Source organism: Phyllostomus hastatus, unplaced genomic scaffold, assembly GCF_019186645.2.
Source record: "Phyllostomus hastatus isolate PE091 unplaced genomic scaffold, TTU_PhHast_1.1 phas_scaffold_585, whole genome shotgun sequence".
Lineage (NCBI taxonomy): Eukaryota > Metazoa > Chordata > Mammalia > Chiroptera > Phyllostomidae > Phyllostomus > Phyllostomus hastatus.
The window spans coordinates 11,941,333-11,963,556 of record NW_025334037.1 but is presented as its reverse complement, the minus strand read 5'-3'; the positions used below and the strand labels follow the sequence as shown (position 1 = coordinate 11,963,556).

Sequence of the window (22,224 nt, the reverse complement as noted above, 5' to 3'; positions counted from 1 at the left end):
GATGGCTCTCTAGTTGCTCTTAATTGTCTTTAACTTAATTTGAAACAATTTTGTTAGATTGTATTGCAACAGCTCTCACATCAGCATGCATTTAAAAATCTTACCAAAATTGGTAAATTTTTGTGTAGCCATTTTAATGCTGAAGATGGAAGAAAATATGCAACATTTTGGCATATTATGCTTTATTATTTCAAGAAAGGTAAAAACACAATTGAAATGCAAACAAAGATTTGTGCAGTGTATGGAGATGGTGCTGTGACTGATGGAACGTGTCAAAAGTGGTTTGTGAACTTTCATGCTGGAGATTTCTCACTGGACAATGTTCCATGGTCAGGTAGACCAGTGGAAGTTGATAGCAATCAAATCAAGACATTAACTGAGAACAATCAATGTTGTACCATGTGGGAGATAGCCAACATACTCAAAATGTCCAAATCAATAAAGTTATTGGTGAAAATGAAAAACGTGTCTTTTATTTTATGGAAAAAACTAAACAGACTTTTTGGCCAACCCAATAGTAAATATGACCATATTTAGCAGCCTCAAAAAATATATGACAAAGTTTACAATATGCAAATATTAAACATACAAATATAAGAAATGCAGAACTTCAATGAAGACACCGTGAGGTGATCATTCCCCTGCTGTGTGTAAGAATTTGTCTAAAGGCACTCACTGCTTAATCCAGGTGTTCAGAGAACCATAAAGTTAAGATATTAGCAACAACAACAAAAACCATATGATCATTTGAAAACCCATACCTCTGAGGGTTTTTTATTTTGAGTAATAACTGCCAGTTCTTTACAGTGAGTCAGTGCAGAATGACAATCAATTAAATACAGACCCTGCCCAAATCAGAAGTACTAGCCAAATTATGTACTTAGCAGTGAGATGCTATTATTTCATGCATTCACTAAAGTGAAGAAAAGAGGGAGAAATGTGCAATGAATGGCATGATAGGGCTTGCATGTAGAATTTCCATTCCTATACTCAAGGGAATGGGAGGTTATAAGTCTCTAGGGATAACCAGAAACAACAGAGGAGCGTTTTTAGAATCATTTTCCTCCATCAGGGTGGGAATGGACCCCCAGCAAGCCAAAAGATAAGAATTTCAATAAATATATGTTAATGGATATCTTCCTTTCTTGGACAAATAATTTAACTTTCCAATTTAGGCAGTTATATAAAGAGTCCTTTTTAAAAATTAACAGTTGAAAAAATGTGTTAATTCAAAAGTGAAATCTGTCGTAAAACAAAATGTTCAAAGTATATGTGGGCAGTACAAAATGAGGAAAAGTGAGCGACTGAAGCTGTTAAAGCACCTCCGTCAGCAGCAGGATGCCGCAGCTTGCTGGCCACTCGGTGCGTGACCACATGACAGTTCCCTCCTCACTCCTGACTTACCTGGAGCCCTGGAAGCACGGGACTCAATGTGCACAGTATGTTCTGCTGTGACACACTTGTATTTTAATTCAAATGCTATCACTAGGGATGTTCATGCAATTTTTTTTCAGTAATGCAAATCCCAATTCCTCTATAAACAATGCAATGCACAGATTTTACCAAAAGGAGACCATTTTCTGAAAAGAAAAATAGAACACCAAAAAATACCGTAAAGGTTGAAAACAAGGTAAATTTATGTAATTCATAAAAAAAGATATCAAATTCTTTGACAATTGACTAAATGTGGAACTCTAGACACAAATAAAAATGTTTATATATATATATATATCCTAAAGATATTAGGGCACATTGGAGGAAAAAGTATCTAATTCATTAATTTGTATGAATGTACAAAGTTTATTAATTTAGAAATGTTTTTGTCAATACTTCTATCATAAAAGGAATAATTTTTCATATGAATAAAATGCTGTTTTGATTCTGAGCTCAAGGGCCTAATATTCTCAAGGGGCCTGAGTCTGAACTGAGAAAAGTCAACACAGTAAAACTGAAAGACATCTTTGGAAATACTAGGTCACTATTTTTTAATGTATGAAAGGGAAAGGAGGCAGCCTAGCTAAAATAAACCTGTTCGTTATCCTTATCATGAGGAACAAGGAAACAACAGGCCCTGATGGGGCAACTGTTTACAATAGTGAGGCCATTTTCCCAGATTCGTACTCAAACCCCTCATAAAAAATCTCACTATATCCCCTTCACGGCTATTCCAAAGCAACATGTCAATTATTATCTGAGATTTTTAAAAAATAATCAATAAACCTTGGCCTACATTAGACTAAAATCCAAAATGATTGCCATTATTGTTGAAGGCTAATTATGATCAAACTTTTCTTCAAATAACACGTTGTTGAACTTTTAAGAACAAAAGCTGAGCCTGAAAATAATCTTCAGTCAAAAGTTGAAATTGAGAAAACATTACGGAGACAAAATTCCTACCAGGCCATCACTGATTTGAGCATTGTTTAGCATATTCATTGACTGTACTAAGCGTGCACACTCAAATCATTCTGCTCTATGGAATAATCACAAGCAATGTATTTGTAACTTACTCATATGAAGAGCGACTAGAGCTCCTTTGAACCATAATGACTGTTATTTAGGAAAGGACTAAAAAATGAGGTAGAAAATACTTATGCTTATGAATTGAAGGTTTCTAGAAATGTATCAGTGTTATATTTTTCATTTTCTTATTTCTGAGAAAAATTCTTGGTCTTATGAAAAGTCATAGACTTATTCTGAGAGATTAAGTTTTCTTGATTATTACCAAAACAGATCACAAGTGAAAGGCCTGAAATGTTACTTTATTGAGCCACTAATTACAATCTAAAACTGCTCACAATGTAAAATGGACAGAGACCACCGAGTCACTGATTGGCACAGGTCTGCATTTCTTTATTCAACCCCCAAAAGCTAAGTAAGCAATGGCAGTCACCATTTCACCATGCTACTGTACCAAATTCTCATTCTCTTCACTCTGGTTTATAATCCAAACATCTTGAAAAAATCATGTTTAAATCATTTGAAAATTACTGGGACCAATAGGATGATCTTATTGATGTGAAAGGTCAGGACAGAATATTGATTTGTTTCCCACTGGGGTTGTGTGTGTGTGTGTGTGTGTGTGTGTGTGTGTGTGTGTGTAGATAGTTCCTTTGAGACTAAATGTACAAACAAAAAGCAATTTGTTGGTTTTTCTTTTCCTTATTCTATTTGATCTGTACGATCTATTTGGTATGTGTTTTTGTGTATATATGTAAAAAGAGAGAGTTCTATTTATTTAGCCCTCAGCAGTAATTATGTATGATACATTTTAAAACATTCATACCTCATGTCTTCAAGTCCAACTGTAACCAACAGAGGGGGAGTTCCTGCTTAGTTATTGGTCATATTTTCCTGCAACACCCAACTCAAGTCCTGAAAGGCTCATAAAGGACAAGATATCAAGTGAAAAGTAAAACTTTACCCTAATGAAGAGGATCTTTTCTCCCACTCGGTATCTTCCTTGAGAGAGCCTCTCCACACAGAATTTGCTTGGGCATTTGCAAGGAGGATCCTCAGAAATCCTTTTCACCTGAAATAGAAGAGCAAGCAAGTTCATTCTCCTTAATCAATTCCCATTTAGATTGATCAGTTCTGTGGGTTCAAAAGCCCCTGGACCATTACTGCTTTTAAATTTGTTCTATATCAGACTATGGGCATGATTTGAGCACAGAAATAGCACATTAAGTCTAACTACATGGAGGTCAGGCCCAGAAGCCACTTCCTGAAGGCCAATAACCACACTACACTAAGGTGTGAGCTGGATGATGATGATGATGATAATGATGCTGGAGAAGAACAATGAGCATATCAATCGGCAGCATAGGAATGAAGAACTGGGTTCTCATTTTGGGAAGATTAAAAAGATCGCGTACATTGGGTTGCCAAGACAACTGTATTGAAAGCTAGAATAGAAGGTATGTTAACAAGGCTAACCTATGTTTACTTATTATAATTTAACAATATGAATTTTACCCATTTCAAAATAAATGATAACAAATTATTTTTCTAAATAAGACTGTAGTTTCATCTTATTTTGAGCTCAAAGACTTTTTAAAATAAGCCATCTCTCCTTCACCCCCGGGCTCATCCAGCAACTCACTCCATCTCAGTTAAGTACCACCTACCAAAACCTTCTTCTGGGACAGGATCGTACATGCATTTTACAGAACCTGATACCAGAATTTATCTCTATTTTATCCATCTTCCTATTCTTAAAAAATAGCTACTCTAAATATGTGCACAGTACTTATCATGCTATCAGAAGACAGTGCATAGTCCATGATTTAAGGAATAAGGTTGATATTTATGTTCTGCCTCATTGAGAGCCTGTCATGCTATGTCTCATGACTGCCCTCTCTTCAACTAACCAACCAACAAACCCACCAACCAAACAACCAAAAACAACACTTTCCTGTGTTTTGAGTCAAAGTCTTCTTGGAAGAGATATCTAAACAATGTGCAGCCTGCATTTGAGAAGCTAGAGAGAATAAATCTGGTTTCTGAAGGTGCTGGCTTGACTCTCCCCACTCAAACCTTTTCCTCCACAAAGACATGGTTCCTCGAGTTTCATCAGCAGAGACAGTCATTCCCTCACATGAAGCGGAGTCTGACCTCAGTCAGCCTTCTACTAAGCAAAAATGTGGGCAGAGTAACATGAACTCACTGGTGTGTTGTTGTAAAGAACTTAAACAGCTTGGCTTCCCTAGATTGAGAGAGATTCCAGAAAGTATGGAAGCCCAAAAAACTAGAGGAACAGCTACAAAAAGTGGAGGGATACTGAATAAAACTTATCTTAAGAACTATACAATTACGCCTCGGTTGAGACATAAAGAGAAACCAACACTGTAGCTGGGGGAAGAGAACCAACTTCGGGATACATATTTTCATCAATCCCTTCTAGAACCCCTAACTCTGCCAACATGAAAACCTACAATTCTTAATACTTACTCTTATCATATGAAATTGTATAACAGTTGTTAAATAACCTTATCTTCTCTTTGCTGGATTGTGAGTTACTTATGGGTGAAGATGGTATTTCATTATAGTTTTAAATCCTTGAAATAAGACTCAATGTCTTAATGGCATATATTGTGTGTTCAATAAATGCATATTGAGTAAATAAATGAATTGATAAGAAAACATGAGCCTATAAGGACACAGGGAGAAATTAGTGCAACAGATTAAGACTGGATTTATAGAATCTTACAGATGGCTTTCATTGCAAAATGAAAAAAAAAATGCCTCTCATTATTAATTTAGTGATTAGATCCCTGTATTTGAGTGCTGAATTTTTTTCTACCATATGATACTTGGCCCATAGATACATCCACCCATTCCCCAAGTATTAACAGAATTCTGTCTCTAGGGACTTTTTGAAATGGAGATTCATGAACAAGATGGTGATAATAGAACAATAAGTCAGCATAGAAAAGTGCATGGCTCAAACTTTCCTAGAACCATGCTTAACACAGTTTTATTGACACGTACTAATTGAGCAAAGGGTGAAGTGGTGTTCAAGTTGTTCCTCTGCTAAGCGACGACAATCACCGTACATATAAAAAGTATTTCCATCCTGAAGTGTTCTTAGACAAAACACAGAAACTCCTGGAATCCAATGGAGTGAAATACAAAATACATTTTCTCAAGTGGCCTGCCCTTCTCTCATGCCTTCTGAACTTTGAAAATGGACTTTTTAAAAAAAAAAAATCAAGGGCTTTTTTGTAGTTGTGTGAGAGGTGGAGGCAGATATGGAAGAGACAAGGCCAGACTGTGGGTAGTGGAAATACATTGTTAAGTAAACTGTGACAGATGACATCTGTGCTTCTTACATTACCTCGGGATAAGTCAGTCTGGCAGGTGTTCTGTTTTGGGCCAGGAACCCAGCCAGTTTTCTGCTGAAATGGGATTTCAAGAGGAGCCTGATTACTCAGAATTACACTATCTCTCATCCCCAGACTGAGGAAGTTGATGGAGAAGAGGAAGAAAGTAAGAATGGTTTCTTAGAACTGCATTCAACTCATTGTGTGGGAACCAGCTCAACACGAGGGAATGCAAAGAAAACTTGACCCACCGCCGCCATGTTATCACAGCTGAATCACGCTGTCAGGACATCGGGAGAATGAATTAATCTGAATGGATCCACTGTGTTATGATATCTTGATTAAAGAAGGTGAGATGTATTGTCCACATAAAGGGCCACCTATTTGTTTTTTCAATTTTCCACAGTTCCCCTCATGGCAAACAAAGAGATGAGAGGAAACACTGAAAGTTTCAAAACGGACAGTGACTGTTGAAATTGTTCACGGGAACACGGTATCTTAACACAGGTCTGCTTTTCTTACTCTCTTTTTTCTTTCTCTTTTCTCTTTATTCCTCTTTCTTCTTTTATTGTCCCTCTTTATCCTCCTCTTTTCTTTTTTCTTCTTTTTTTGATACAAATAGTAACTTTGCCAGAGCAGAAATAGCCAGTATTTTTAACTGAACTCAGGAACTTTGTAAGCATCTGTATTTTATAACATCCCCCATTCTAAAATACAAATGAGAGTACATGAATTTCAATTTCCAACAGCTACATATGCTTCACGTGCAGTGAAGCAACTGCCATAGAAACTATTTACTTTTTATATTTGACATACGAAGCTCTGATTTAAATCATTAGTGAGGCTCAGATTATGTTTCTCTCTTCCACTGTCCCTGAAATAAAACACTTTGGTGAAAAACTAACACTTAAACAGAATGAACATATGTCAATGAAATTTTCCCAACACAGTATGTAGGAGACTATAAGACACTTCTGTGGCCAAATAATTTGGAAAATTCCAGGTCAAACAAGATCTCATTATGGAGCTCACTAGTGCCTTTGATATACCATGGTGCATTGCCAAACTGTGCACAAGAAATACAGTAAGCTGTATTTCTCAAACTAACCTAACCATGGAATTCTTTTCCCTGTGGGGCATCTGGGGGTGTTAGTATTTGATTAAACATTCTTGGAGAAACATTGGCTTAAAGAGTTTCAGAACATAGCATTCTAGCTGGCAATGGTACAAAAATAGCCACTTTGCACATTTCCTACATTCAATTACAACCCCCTAACTAAACAGATAGTTATGTTCCCAAACTCTGGTAAACTGTAAAGGGGGTTAAAGCTCTTGTGAGGCCCCCCTCCTTGTTTCCAGTTGAGAGACCAGAACCTGGAGTAGAGAGAACAGCCACAGAGTGACGGTCTTGCCATTTTAAAGGGAGTTCCTATCTCATTCTACCTCTTCTAAACTGCAGCATTGGAAAAACTTTTCCCAAATCCCTTCCACAGCTGTTTCACCACCTTCTCCCTCCCGTCATTGTCCTCCCCTTCTCCAGGATACTGGATGGCTACATACGGGACAAGCTGGTGGAGAAAGGGGGCCCTTCTAGCCGCCCCTCCCAGGTTCATGTAAATAGCAGCAAGGAGCAACAAATATCTCCTCCCTCTGCTAAGTGCCCCCATTTTCAGAGCACATGGTCATTCTAGATAAATAGAACAAGGAAGAAACTTTTTTATATCTCAGTTATCCACACTGATAATCTATTCAACAAAAATGACACTAACAGACATAGATTAATAAAAGATGGTCCTTGTCTTTGACGAAAAGGACAGCCCATAGGAAACAATGGGTATTTATACCCAATAAAGTAAATACTTCATTAAAATGTATAAAAATTCTTGGGGCGGCAAAGACTACTTTGTCAGTTTCACCTGGGATGGGAGAGGCCGAGAAAAGCTTTATATCGGAGGCCGCACGACCCAAATTTTAAAAGATGAAAAAGTGTTTAAAAGTAGATTTAAAAGATGAGTAGGTATAAGCATGGTGAGGAAAGCAAATGGGGAAAAACACAGGGTATACAAGGTCCTCAGGACTTTGGCGTTAGCGGGCATCTTTATAATGGACACCTCAGAATGCCAGGGTGAGTCTGAAGGGCAATAAAGACAAACCAGGGAAAGACAAAACAGGCCAGAACCTGGAGGCGTGTGTGGACCGTAAATGAGTTGGGGGTTTACCCTTTGATGTTAAAGGGAACCCCTATATAATTTTCATCAAAGCAGAGTTGCATTTAGGCTGATCATTCTGGTAAGAATGATGTTTGTGGAGAATAATGTCAAAAATGCATGGGTCGACAGTGCCAAACATCAGAAAGCAGCCTCCTAATCTGAGGACTAAAACAATGTATTTGATTCAGTAATTCATTCATTAGGAGGTCAGAGGTGATGCTGGACGGAATTATGACAATAATGTGTTAAAGAAAATGAATGGAAGTGATAACTGAAGGGAGAGGGATTCAATCAAATGTAGTTGCCCCAGAGAAATACATTTATAAGAGAAAGATTAAAGGAACATCTTACTCCAAATTAAGTTCTAATCGAAAAAGTGTAATTGAATGAGAAGAACATTGTTCATATCAATACAGAAAAATACACTATTATCTACTATTAATACTTTATTCAATTCACTTATAAAATAAGTAAGAAATACTGTAACAAACAAGACATATAACTGATCCTTAATAACAGTCCTGTGATTTTATTTACTTATTTTTTATTGTATTTTTTCCATTACCATTTTTCCCACTTATACTCTCCTCCCCCCACAATTACATTGTTTTAGATGGTATTAAAATACCCTCGCCCATTTAATTCCTGAGTGGACTAAACAAAAGAAAGCTAAATTAAGTTGTTACTGGCTAAGATACCTTGATGGGCTAAGTTTAAGTTTGCTGCCTTTAGTAGAAATAAAAAAATCTCAACCTGTCAGGAAAAAAGTAGTTAGATTTCTGCTCCTCTAAACCCGCAGTGTAAGTCGGAGTGTCACAGGGAGGAAAGCAGAATATGGGAAAACCTCTCTGTGTGCATCATGTAATGCCAATCATCCACCATCCCAGGCCTTTTCAACTCAGACCCTGGAGAAGAAAACCCTCAGCCAGGAGCCAGCAGTCCCTGGCAGTCCCGTCTACTCCATGTGATGAGCATTACGGTTGCTGCTAGTTTCTAAGGACTCTCCCCACGTATGTGAGACATACTTCACCCTCACATCTCTGATGTTAGACTGAATGGTGTTACTATGTTCCATCAAACAAATTAGCATTTTTTTACAGTTGCACTAAAATACATGTCCTGGGAGGTAAATACACACATGCAATCAAACACACTACTTATAACCAAGAACTACTTAACAGTCAAGAGAGGTAGCCAGAGAGTTCTAATGCATCCTGTCTGCTGTTACACCCAGAATCTGTGATTACAAGAGTATAGTGAATATAGATCCTAATCTGCCAAAGACTGACTTGAGGACTCTGCTCAGTAGAGGAATGCAGAGTTAGACAAAGTTGGGTTGGAATCTAAGCTCCTCTCCTTACCTCGGCAGGTGATTCAACTTCTAAGTTTCTGTTTTCTCAGTAAAAAACCTGCCTTACAGACGGTGAGAGCACTTGAAAAGTAATGCTAGACAGATTAGACCTGGCCCGTAGCAGGCAGTCTGGGGCAGTTCTGATGTCTGTTTAGGATGCTTTCCCTTCCTCAACAATCCTTACGATCTCGGGCCTCAGGTATCTTATCTGTGAATAAGGACCCATAAACCAATGACAACAGACTTAAGTGTTTTCAAAGCCAACTTTCGGAAAGTTGATATGTTATCCTAAAATTTTAGATACTACTCAGCTGAATTAAGTGACACTTTATTTGCAAAGACTGGCTCAGTTTTGAATCTCAAAATGAATTATTGAACTATAAATTTTTTATAGGATTTTATAATGAATTTCAATGAAGTTTAAATAAGTAAAGGTTAGACTGATAAGAGATTTACAAAATGAGTTTTGAAACTCAAGGAAAAGACTAAGTGGTAGGAAGAAGTCTGGCTCATTTTACTTACTGCATCATCCAGCAAGTTTCCCGTACTCTTTTTTCCAGAAGACTTCGATGAAGGGGAGGGTGAAGGAGAAGGGGCAGAAAGTGTTTCTTCTTGTTCAATCTCTTTTTCCAATTTTATCAAACCAGGAGGCTCCACGCCATACCTTTTAAAAGATACCAGATCACACATGCATAACTTAAAATGATCCACTTACCATATGTTACATTTGATTATGAACACTATAGGAACAAAGTGGTGATTTTTTAAAATAACATTAACTTTTCCTGGCCTGAAATGGAAAGTTCTTAAATGGCACTCTTTTAAGCAGAGGAAAACCATACTTGCTCTGTGTGTGTATACACATATATATAAACAGACACATAACATATAACATACTAAGGTTAAATAAAATACTATGGGTATATGTTAATGAATCAATAATATATAACCATATAAAATTTAGTCTTCAACTTTCATATTTACTAGCAAATGATATTAGTGCTATAATTAAACTGCTATTTTGGATACAATCTTGTTAAAGATGGAAATAAAATCAATCAGAGCCAAGTTTGAAAACAGCAATCCCCCAAAATAAACATTCTTAAATGATTTAACAGAGAAGAAGTTCACTGTTAAATGTAGATCTCCTATGGGCTCTGGAACAGTGGACCATGGATTATACCGGTTACTCTCTTAAGAACAATACAATGAAAGCATGGCCAGGATTACTAGGAAAGCATATGACCAGAAAAGAAAGGGAAACAATTTAAAATAATATGTTAAAAATTATTTGTTGTAAATTATAAATGCCAAGAAGTTATACAAAAAAAGATTGATAGTTGTTCTCAGTGTTCTTACCATTCTTACCTCCCATAATCATATTTTTGTTTGGCTGAACTTAAAATCGATTTGGTTTTTTTAGATGTACCTCAATTATACCCAGATAGAGGAGGTCAAAGATAACTCCAGAGTTTAAGAGCCAAGGAGGATCTTTGGGGCAGTCTAGTTATACACTCTCACGTGTACAGGCAAGAATACAGGTCCAGAGAACATACAGAACTACACAGAAGCTGGACCAAGATGTAAATTGAGGTTCTCTGACTTCACAACTGAGACCAGTTTTCTCTGTTATTTTAATCAGAGGGAAGAGTCACAGGTTATGGATAACCTACAAAGTAAATAGTCTACACACAGAGGATATAAATATGTTGACAACATGTCTAGTATCTTAGATGAATAATATATTGAAACAATATTAAATGTAAAAGCTAAGATTCCTATCTTGTTCTAAAGGCTAGTTATTTTAACTGTTCAGCAGATATTTCTAGGAAAAAGCAATTTCCTTTCTCTTGAGGTTTTGTCCTTGTAGAGGTGCTCAGTTAGCATAATTCCTGGCCTTTCTCCCTCATGACTCATACTTCTCCAATAAGTTAAAGGATTTATCAAATTGGAAGTCTACGAATAAAATGAGCGTGTTTGTCTCAGTTTACCCTTCTTCTTCTAGGGAAGAAACTGCCCACAGGGAGGTCTCCATAGCAACCTCCACCCTGATTCCCTCTGAAAGTAGAGGTGAAAATGGCCTGCGCTAGCGGCCTGATGGAGCAGCAGGGGCGCGGGCAGTGGAAGAGCATTGGGCAGCTGCCTTCGTCTGGCGCACTGGGGCGTTGTCACACACATTATTTCTGAGCCTGTTTTATCTCCCTGTAAAATGGAAACTCTACTTCTTGTATTTCACTCTCATTAGGAGGAATTAAAACAGTATGCACGGCATGCCCATCACAACTTCTGACACCTGTCACGACCTCTAAGATGGCTGTTAATTGATGTTTGAAATGTTGCACGACCAGAAAACCGCAGCACTGAAGTACTTTTGCCCAAGTGTTTACTTTTAAAGCATATTATGCCACCAAATTAAGTCATACAACAGCATCAGAATTAAGATTTAGAGCAGTATTATTAATATTGTTTACATTAGTATTGTTTGTAACCTTTACAAAAAATAAAATAAAATGTGCTATAGGCTTTCTTTGAATCTATTTTCCTGCAGGTGTGGAAGGGCAGAAACACCTCAGTGCTGGAGTGGAGCAGCCCTCGTCATAAATTCAGCTTTGCTGCTAACTCACTGGATGAACTTCAGCAGGCAACTCTTTCTTCCTTTCCCTAGACTTATGAATTCTTAGTTCTATCAAGGCATAAAATTTTATGTTTCATGTCCTTAGGAGAATAACATAAACTGGGCAGTGCAAGTAGGGGAATTTAAAGCACTAGAAGTCACAGCCAATTAAATATCAATCCTAAGTGAAACCATCATATTTGAAGTATAAAGTAGGCCAATTGGAAAATATGATTTCATTCTTAATTGTAGGTGGATTCATGCCACCTTTCAGGAACAGGTTACATTTTTTTTTCTCTTTTCTTTACAAAGTGAAATAAGAAATATATTTTTAGAGTGACAATAGGTTTCACTCAATGTCTAATACAAAGTAGATGAAGTTTGGATGAAGTTGGTAACACAGTTACACATGGAATCTTGCCCTGGAGATTTTTCTTTATCTGAGAATGCTGAAAATTAGCTATGCCACTGAACACAGAAAATCAACACTAAGCCCCAAATCTCTGCTTATATTGGCTTTTGAATACTTCAGGCTGCCTAAGGTATAGTCGGCCAGTCCAGAAATGCACACTTAAGTACGATTCATGGGCTTCCTGTCTGTCTGGAGATGTCAACAGGCCGTAAATCATGAAATTCCCCTGGGTTGGGGGCCCACACCTGCAAGCCAACTCAGTCACCAAATAGGTCTTTTAGTTCTCCCCAAAAGGCAGCTTCATTATGATTTCTATGATTAACTCTATACCACTTCGCATTTCTAGTGTGTCTATGAGGTTTTCACAAATTTATACTATTTTCTACTCCTTTCCAACCACAAGATTTTAGAGCTTTGGGGGAGATGGGGCTGCTGTAACTTTCAAACTGAATAAGCGTCTAACTAAAGCAAGAAGCTTGGATCCACTAAGACCAATCCTCACATCTGTATACATCCCAGTGATAAAAATGTAGGGTGGATACTGAGAAGGCAATACATGATTTTGTCTCATTAAAAAAATATTATGAAGTGCTAGGGAAGGGTCTTATGGTTAATGACTTTATGATGAGATTCTAAAAAATGGACTTTTCATTTTTTTTGGCATGAGACACACTTTTGAGATTGTTCTCTAGATGAAATAACTGAGCCCCAAATGAGAAAATTTACTCAAACTATTTAGAAGATTATAGTTTTAAACAAAAGACATTGGGAGCTGATTTTTGTAGAGTTAAAGGAACAAATTTTAGAAACTCCTCCTGTTTAAAGCATGTAACAGACAGGTCACAGATTCTTGCAAGGTAGTTTTTGCTCCATTTTCATTCTGTCTTCAAGTAATTTAAAGATATTTAGATTTGGAAGAAAATTTCACCCAAGTGAAAACATGTAACATTCTTAGTAGGTGGAGTCAAATGCTTTAACTAAGATGAATTCATTGGTAAGTCTTGTATAAAAATATTTTTCTTTTAAGTAACATTTCACTGGGCTGTGGATTGAAATAGAAGACTAACAAAATTACTTGTAAAGTATATACCTTTGGAATAGCCATGTATTTTGTTAAATCACAGAAGTTCTCAGAAATGAAAATATAAAAAGCTCCACTATGATGTTGGTTATTGATTATGGCCACAAACCAAAATATTAAGTGTTTTACTTTTATTGTAAAGCTAATCTTAATTCTGTAGTCTGTAAAAAAGTTGAATTCGTGGTAACGTTTATTTAGGAACAAATATCACAGCATTGTCATTGAAAGATTGTTGAGGTTTTATCGACCTGCCTTTGCTGAATGTTTTACTTTTCAGAAAGCAAGCATGCATGTTTTATACCCAGGAACAGACATTGCTTCTGAAGTGTTGAGGGATTTCCCTCTCCAGTGATGACAGCTCAATTTAGTTGAAAACAAAAGGAAGTTTTAATCCACGAGAACACAAATAGGTGGTTTCATCCTCCCTTCTCAGAACTCAGAGAAGCCCACAGCTCCCAAAGGAGCTTTGCTGAGTGTTCCCACGCAGAAGAGGGCAGAGAATCGGAAACATTTTGCCAGTCATATCCAAAGTAATGTTGATGCTTCAAGATGATATTTATGTAATTTGAGAAGGAAATGTTTAGAATCAAATACCAAAAAAGCATCATCTACCAGTAATAAAATAAAAACTCACAAAGTTGTACTGGGAACTTTTTAATGCTCAAAACTCATCTGCTGTGTGCAAATGAATGTTATGATTCCTAGAGTTCTCCCAAAATCACTTTTACTTTTGGCTAAAACTGTCTTAATAATTTATGTAATCCTCCACGGAAGAGTTGGGGGAGGAGGAAGCATGAAATAAGGATCTAGATATGTTTAATATATATTAAAAATATAGGAGTAAAATGAGATTAGGGGAAAATGAGATTTTCCCTTTAACTAAAATATGCTTCAACATATGGCTAAGGGAGAGAGGTTTGGGTTTATTGGCTTCCCATTTATAAAGCACAACTGAACTTCCATTAAAACGGAGATCTTTAAAGTGTGTAGAGAGAAACCTCAGTAGACACTGGTACTTAAATGTTCAATCTATCCAATTCATATTCAACTATTTAGCCTTGTGCTGCATACAACAAAAGTATAACACCCTAAAAAAATCTCTTAGCATATTTTCTCTTTTTCAGTGAGAGTGTGCAATACTTCACACCCCTCAAGTAGGTGAAGAAAATAAAAAGCAAAACTTACAAGTTGAGTGTTGTTATGTAAGGGTATCTTACTCCTTAGATAACTCCTTTGTGGAATTAGTAATAATTCCTTTGTAACATGAATAAATACTGCTTTTGTCAGCTTGCATGATCATAAACACAGAGGGAAATGGAGCAACCCCTTCTTATCACAAATAATAATAACTGATAATAATAATAGACAGCAGGAGGAAATTTTTAGAGGTGATGAATATGGTTATGGCATACATTGTGATAATGTTTTCACAGATCTGTACTTATTTCCACACTCATCAAATTCTATGTATTAAGTACAAGCAACTTTGTGTAGGTCAATTATGCCTCAGTAACAATGTTTTTTTAAAGGAGTAACCCAGAATCTCAAGTTTAAAATACTTGGGGGAAAAGACCAAAATGTAAAACTTTTCATATGATGCTTCATCTTGAAATTGACCAAATCATTATGATTCTGTTTCATTAACCAAGACTTGGATTTGCTTTATGCACCATGGCAAGGGGCAATTTATACCGGACATCGAGTTGGAGGGAAGATGATTCCTAAAGGGGTTTTTGTCATTGGATATTATGTCTTCTCCTTTGAAGACTCAATAAAAGTTAAAATGTCCAATTTAGCAGGATTTCTAATCAAAGTGTTCAAGTAACCAAAAATATAATTACAATAAAATAAAATAAATCCACAAACATGCAAGTCATATAAACTAGACAGAGGAAAATGACAATCCCCAACTAATTTTGTAGATAATGCACCTCCTTCTCTTTACCTCTACATCACAACTTTCAGATTCATGATGCTTATGGATTCATATAGTTAAAATATTAAAGCAACAGTCTGGCACTTTAGAATATTTTGACAGTACAATCAAAACAAGGAGCTAAGCGAAAAGCTTTCTGCCTCACTGTTAGTAGGAACACTAGACCACCCATGTTTCTTTTACTCCAGTATTTCCGAGGCAGCAAGTCATTCACTGAGATTTTAGTGTTTGTGTTTTCCTCCATCACCCCTGTATTTTTAAATCCCCTCTTTTAGGGCACATCTGCTGAGTCCTTGCTATTCCTTTGACTCAAAACTATTTGTCCTGTGGGCCAGAAGCCCCAAGACTGGTGGAAGGGTGGCTTGGCAGAGTTCTAGAAGTGACAGGTACCTTTGTCTTGTTCCCTCACAGAACCCAAGGAGGCAACCCAAAAAGGACAGGGAGTTCAAAGTACCAGCCAGACTCTGCAAGCTTGAACTACGCCTGAGCAGTCAAGACCTGAGTGGACTAAAGACTAGGGAACCCTCTCTGAAGGCCTTCACACGGAATCTGGGAATGGTGTGGAAGAGCACAGAGAAAGCTCAGAATGTCTCAAATTGATTTGTTCACTACTTGCTGAGTGGAACATCAGTCATATTTAATTTGAAAAAAATTAATTAAAGAAATCATTCTCTCACCCAATTATTGTGGTAAATTAAAATGCATACTTGGTATACAACTTGTTAAAATAACATTGCTTATGATGTTTTAAAGAACTTGGGGTTCCTCATTTTGATTACAAGTTAATTTTTTATTAGATTAAAACATAGATCTATCTATTGGTAGAAAGCTTTCTACCAATTGCTGAAATTTGCTGATTTGCACATCTGTGTTTTCTTTTCCTTTATTTTCTTTATAAATTTCTCTTTGAGAATTTATACCCAGAGTTAGCTCTCATTTTAGCTGATTGGTTAATCTGATCTCAAATCTATAAGCATATCCAGTTCTGGATGAGAAAACATCTCCTAATTTATTCTGATTTTAATTTTGCATTAAGACTTCTTCAAAGATTTAAAACTTCACTTCTGATTTTTTTGGCTTCATAGAACTGTCAGAATCCCTGCTTGATGGTTTGCAAGAACACATGAAATGAAGCCAGCTAGTTAATAAAATCCCTTCCTCTGCTTCTTTAAATATCATTATGATTTTCACAACTGTTTCTTGTTTATTTTTTGCCAGAAGACAAATTCCCAAGATGTCTCTACATAAGAATTATAATATTGTATGTCTTTCTCTAATCAAAATATGGAGAATAATTTAAAAACTATTTCCCCACTCAGTAATAGAAATGAAAAAAGCTGAGAGATAAGATGGTGAATGGGGGGAAATGAGGAAAAATGAACAAAAGAAGAGACTAAACATTATTAATAAAGAGCAAAGAGGGAGAGATGGGATGAAGGATTAAAGAAAAAGTAATGGGACTAGACTTTCCAATAATGAAAGACCAATCGTCACAGTCAAGTTTATGTACAGGACTCTCCCAACCCCCAAGAGACAGTGGCTTTGACAACAGGATAACCATGTTAAGAATATCGGAGGCATGCGTTTAGTTTGAACAGCTGTTCTTGAGATGTTGCTACTAATTGTATTTGTAGGAATAGCTTTCTCAACAGGTTCAATACCAGCAACAAAGGCCATCAATGTTTCTCACACTCTTGGACACTGAGATGGTCCATGACTTAACACAGGAGCAGTCGGCTGACCTACCTGGCTGCAATCCGGCCCAGCTCTAGCAAGCAGAGACACACTTCTCTGGGTTGCTTGTGGAGGACTGAAAGACAAGATAGAGGTGAACACGTTTAAGATACAAGGGATTGTAAAGCAGCTCAGTGGTGAACAGGCTTGCCATTGACCCTCTCATCCCTCCTGCTCCCAGGAAATTAACTAGTCTTCATTCTAACATTCAAAAAGCCAGCCTACCCTACAGAGACTTCACTTCACTAAAGTCCCAACGTAGTTGTCAAAACTCTTTGTCTAAACCCACTCCCCAAAGCCATTATCTCAGGAAATCTCTACCTGTGTAAATCTTACCCTAAATTTATTTTCTTTAATTAGTTAATTTCAGTAAGTCTATATTGGAAATACACGTGGCTACAATGATGCCATAAATACTGGATAGATATTTTAAAACAGACAGCACATAGAAGACTATGGAACAAAGATGGGTCTTTTTAAAATCCTAGGTTTACTTTCACTAGTGATTTTAGCAGAAATAGCATAATAAGAATAAAAATTACACAGAGCAGTTCTTTGCTATCCTTTAAGCAAAGCTGTCAAGTGATACCTTGAAATTTAATGTCCTCTCTTAATAAAATCTAATTAAATGATAATTTAGAAAGAAAGACTGACTGGGTTTTGTAAATATAGAACAATATAAACAAACCATCAGCCAGCTTTGCTCATAAAATGAGCAAATTAGAAGACTATCATTTGCATTAACATTTTATTTGAATATAACATGATTACTTAATAAATCTTTACCAATTGCTTTGGACACATTCAGTAATGTTGACAAACAATACTTGCATTTATTGAGCTTACCAGAGGAGTATGTACTGCTTATATTTCTTTTTAAACCATTTTAGAGAATTTTTAAATGTTATTTTATACAACACCTAATAAAGACAACAGATATTGGAAAAATATCACATTGAGAATGTCTGTGCATAGACACAGCTAATATCCTGATTAATAAATATATCAGCTTGGTGAAAAAACTTTTCAAAAGTTGCAATGTTGCTTTAATTCTTAAACACAGAATTTTATAATTCAATATCCCAGCATTATTCCATTCCTTTAATTTAAACATCGAATTTCTTCTTTACACAGATTAAGGTAGTGGCAATATTTGGTCCAGGGTCACCTGAATGGAATTTTAGGGAGTTTGTGGTGATTAGAAAAATACTTTCTTGGATTTTGTGTGTATGATTTCACTTAGGTTTAAACAGACCCAAAGTTTTATCTTATTATAAAATGTGACCTTTAAAGCTTTTAAAATAAATTATAATACCATCAGTAATGTTCATTAAAGCAGAATTTATTAGGGAGTTTCTGAATTACAGAATATTTACAATCTTGGTAATATAAATTTTAGCTTCAGATGACCCTTAGCAAATTGTCACAAAATCTGAGTTGGGAATACTTAAAGTTAATTTAACTAGAGGGCTTAAAATAAAGATACTTAATACCTACAAAGTCAAATGCACCAGTAGTTGTCTTTGGGTTGAATCAAACAAACTTCACAACTTTAGCTATATTAAATCAATTCAGCACCATGAAACTCACAGACTGTCATATCACATAGGCATCAGTTACAAACAGAAAACAATAACAGACACCACAAAACAGAAGCAAACAAATGGAAATTAATCTTCTTGTCTAATTAATTTCTTTCAATTTGAACCTTTTTTGGAAAACTCTGTCCACAGTACCAAATAACAAACAGGAGTTTTGAGTGAGAAAAAAGAATAAATAAAACCTGAGGAGAAGAAAACTTTTAAGGTCCTGCCCAATACTCTCATCTTCAGTCAAAGAAAGCTGTGTGAAACAAGTGGTTAAAGCACTAGCAGCTTTGAATACAATCTCATGCATTTCTTGATGAAAACAATGTGAAAAATATGAAAAATTTGGTGAACCAACCAGTGTCGATGTGAAGTCTATAACCAACTATAAAAAGTAATAGCTGGCCCAAGTATAATGATTCCTTAGCCAATTTGTTGTACATATTCTGAGGCTATATAAGCATTGGAAGTAAACAGATGAATTTTATGGAAAATAAAAATCATTTTGAAGGAAAACGATAATATGGGTAATGTATGAAAGACAATGTGATATGTGGGATGCTTCACTACTGTGGATTTCATTGTTTTTTTTTTCAATAAAACTATTCATTTAAAACAGCTTTGTATGCCCAGACTCAAATATCAAATCTACCATGGATGAATTAGAAATTTAATTTAGCAAACTAAAAAATAATTGCATGAATCTTCATTTATATCTTTAATAGAATCAGTCTATGAAATTTAAGACAAATAAACTTCTTCTTCTGTATCATTCCTTAGGGAAATGCAAACAGAAACATAAGGTTTTAGTTTCCAATATTTTTGGAAATATTGTCTTTTATAAAACAATAAAATCACTTCAAAACACACCTATAATATTGTCTCACATGTCAATGACTTCTTAAATATTAGGCACATATGCCTGGCCCATAAGAGCCAAAAACAAATCAATATTTGACAACTACTAAGCAATAAATAAGATAAATCTGTAGAGGTGCATAATGTCTAGAACAGAGTAATTATGCCATAAGTATATCGCATAGTATCGAGGATAATAAAAATTATGTGGTGATGATAGTGACTGTGGCAATGAATAAACAGAATAAAGAGTAAAATCTCACTTAGCATTTTTAGAAAAATCAAGATACAAATTATGTAAAGGTTGATTTAACTATAAAAACAAACTCTATTACCTTATTGTTATCCAATTAAATTCAAGAGTTTTTAAGTAGTATCTACATTATACCTATGAGATGACTCATTTTACAGCAAAGCAAATGCTAACCCAAAGTTCATAGTTGGAAAGCGTGCAGTGGTGCGGGAGACTGAGAGCTCCAACACATCCTCGCTGTGCTATTTAGGGACGTCATTTCATAAAGTCTGTTTTCTGAGGGGAAAAATATTGTGTGCTACACAATATTCTTGTGAAGATCACACAAAATAACATTCATTGTTATTATTGGCACCATGTGTAACACATAGGAAAGATTTGTCCAAGGTAAGCTTTCTTTATTGTTTTATATTCATTGTTATAAATTGTTTACTTGAAGATCATCTTCATTTAAGTTAGTCAAAATTAATTTACTTTTTTTCCTATACACATTTTTTTTGTGCATCTATCATGTGTTGGTCACTCTGCAAAGCAATGGAAGAAACTTTGGAATGAAAAAGCATTACTGTTGGTAGATTTGTATGATTCAGACTGGCCCTATTATATTTGAATATTTTATCATTTATATTATATCAGAGACATTAAGTTCTAAATTTAATCAAATTTCAAGTTAAATAAGCCAATTTGGCCAGCATATATAGACATATATAAAACAAATATCCTATAGTTATTATGGTTTTGTGCTAAGGGTAAAGTTTAAGTAGCAATTACATCAGGACATCTCATTTTGTGAAACACTAACATCTTTCTGTTAATTTTACTCCACCCCTGAGAATAAAATATTTAGATGAGTCTATTTCCAGTAAATTATCAGAATGGATTATGTATAATGTATTTCAGAAATTAAATAACTAAATGCATGTCTTTGTCAGAATGATTAGAAAGGCAACTTTTAATATACTGCATTTGAACTAAAGCTTTTGCATAGAATGATATATTCTACTCATTTTAAACACATTTACTGATTTGTCTTTTCAAAAATATGAAGAATCTTTTACTTTTACTAAAGTTTATGGAAGAAAAGACATTTTGCTTTTATCATTGTAACATCAGTATGGTCTTTCTCTCTGAATTAAGGGTAGTAGAGGGGATCACTAGTGCTTTCTTTCCTCTGAACAAATCCTCTTTAAAACAAATAAAAAGCTCTATAATCAATGGTGATTATTTTTCAAAAGGTTTTTATCACTGGAGGCTTCTTTTTAAATAATCAAAACCATTTCAAAGCAACGTATAATGTGGAGCACCTCCGGGAGAGGCAACACAGATCCCTATTCAAAAATATGTGGCCAGAGACTCAATCTTATAACCTAGATTCTATAAAAATCTCATGGGCATCAAATGTCAAACAGAATGCTGCTAGCTCCAGGAATAGAAAACGAGGCCTTCCACTAAAGCAAAGGGTAGAGTTTCAATGTCACAGAAGCTGCAAGGATGAAATGCATCGAACCATAAATTCACACTATTGCTAAATATATTGTTTTAACGGGTGAGCAAAGAAATGAAAGCATGAAAATTGTCCATTTAGTTTTCTATACACTAGTACCACAACACTCATGTTGGTCTTGAAGGAAACTGGTTTTAAGATTCATATTTAGAAAGAAAGCAAAAAATATATATTTGGCTGAATATTGTTTGTGAAAACATCATAAACGAATAGTGGCTGCTCACCTTCCCAAAGCAGAGAACAGGTTCTAAGATTTAGGGAGAGAGGTGTCGTTGAAGATGTGTAAACCAGCAGTCAGAGGAGTGTGTTCTCATTCAGGTAATACAATTTTCTCATCTCTCAAACAGTTACCTCACCTTCCTTTGGAGGTAATTTTGTGGTTAAGAGCACTTGGCATATGGTAAGCACTCAATAAATGTTGCTATTTAAGTGTGGTCCACAGACCAACAGCCTTGGCATCAGCTGGGAGCTAGACAGAAATGCAAATATTGGGCCCCACCCCAGATGTACTGACCAGAATCTACACATAAACAAGCTCTCCAGGTGTTGAGTGTGCACACTGAAGTTTAAGAAGCAGTGCATTAAAAAATGCTATCATTATTTTATAAATGTCAGGTATAATTCCTGTGTCTATGAGGTGGACAAAAGTTGGTTTACAGTTGTGAGTATGTGGAACACAGAGTTTATTCTTGTATTATCTATATTTCCATAGAAACAACTGTAAACCGAGTTTTGCCCACCCCTGTATTCTGTTAAAACTATTCAAAAGTGCTTTGATATATGAAATATGCTCTGTATGTTCTATAAATGTTTAGGATAGCTGAGGTGATGTTGATGAATAAAGGGAAAATAATTCATTAATT

At 35.6% G+C, this 22,224-nt stretch overlaps 1 protein-coding gene across 3 annotated transcripts in view; it reads right to left on the bottom strand.

The window, feature by feature from the left end:
* GAS2 (growth arrest specific 2) overlaps positions 1-22,224 on the bottom strand; it is a 115,619-nt gene that overhangs the window by 46,753 nt on the left and 46,642 nt on the right. For all 3 annotated transcript variants that reach the window (XM_045825449.1, XM_045825448.1, XM_045825447.1), the window contains 3 exons: positions 17,173-17,236; positions 9,906-10,047; positions 3,425-3,532 (listed from right to left, as the gene is read on the bottom strand). In XM_045825449.1, coding sequence (XP_045681405.1) covers positions 3,425-3,532; positions 9,906-10,047; positions 17,173-17,236 — 314 coding nt within the window. The remainder of the gene's footprint in view (positions 1-3,424; positions 3,533-9,905; positions 10,048-17,172; positions 17,237-22,224) is intronic.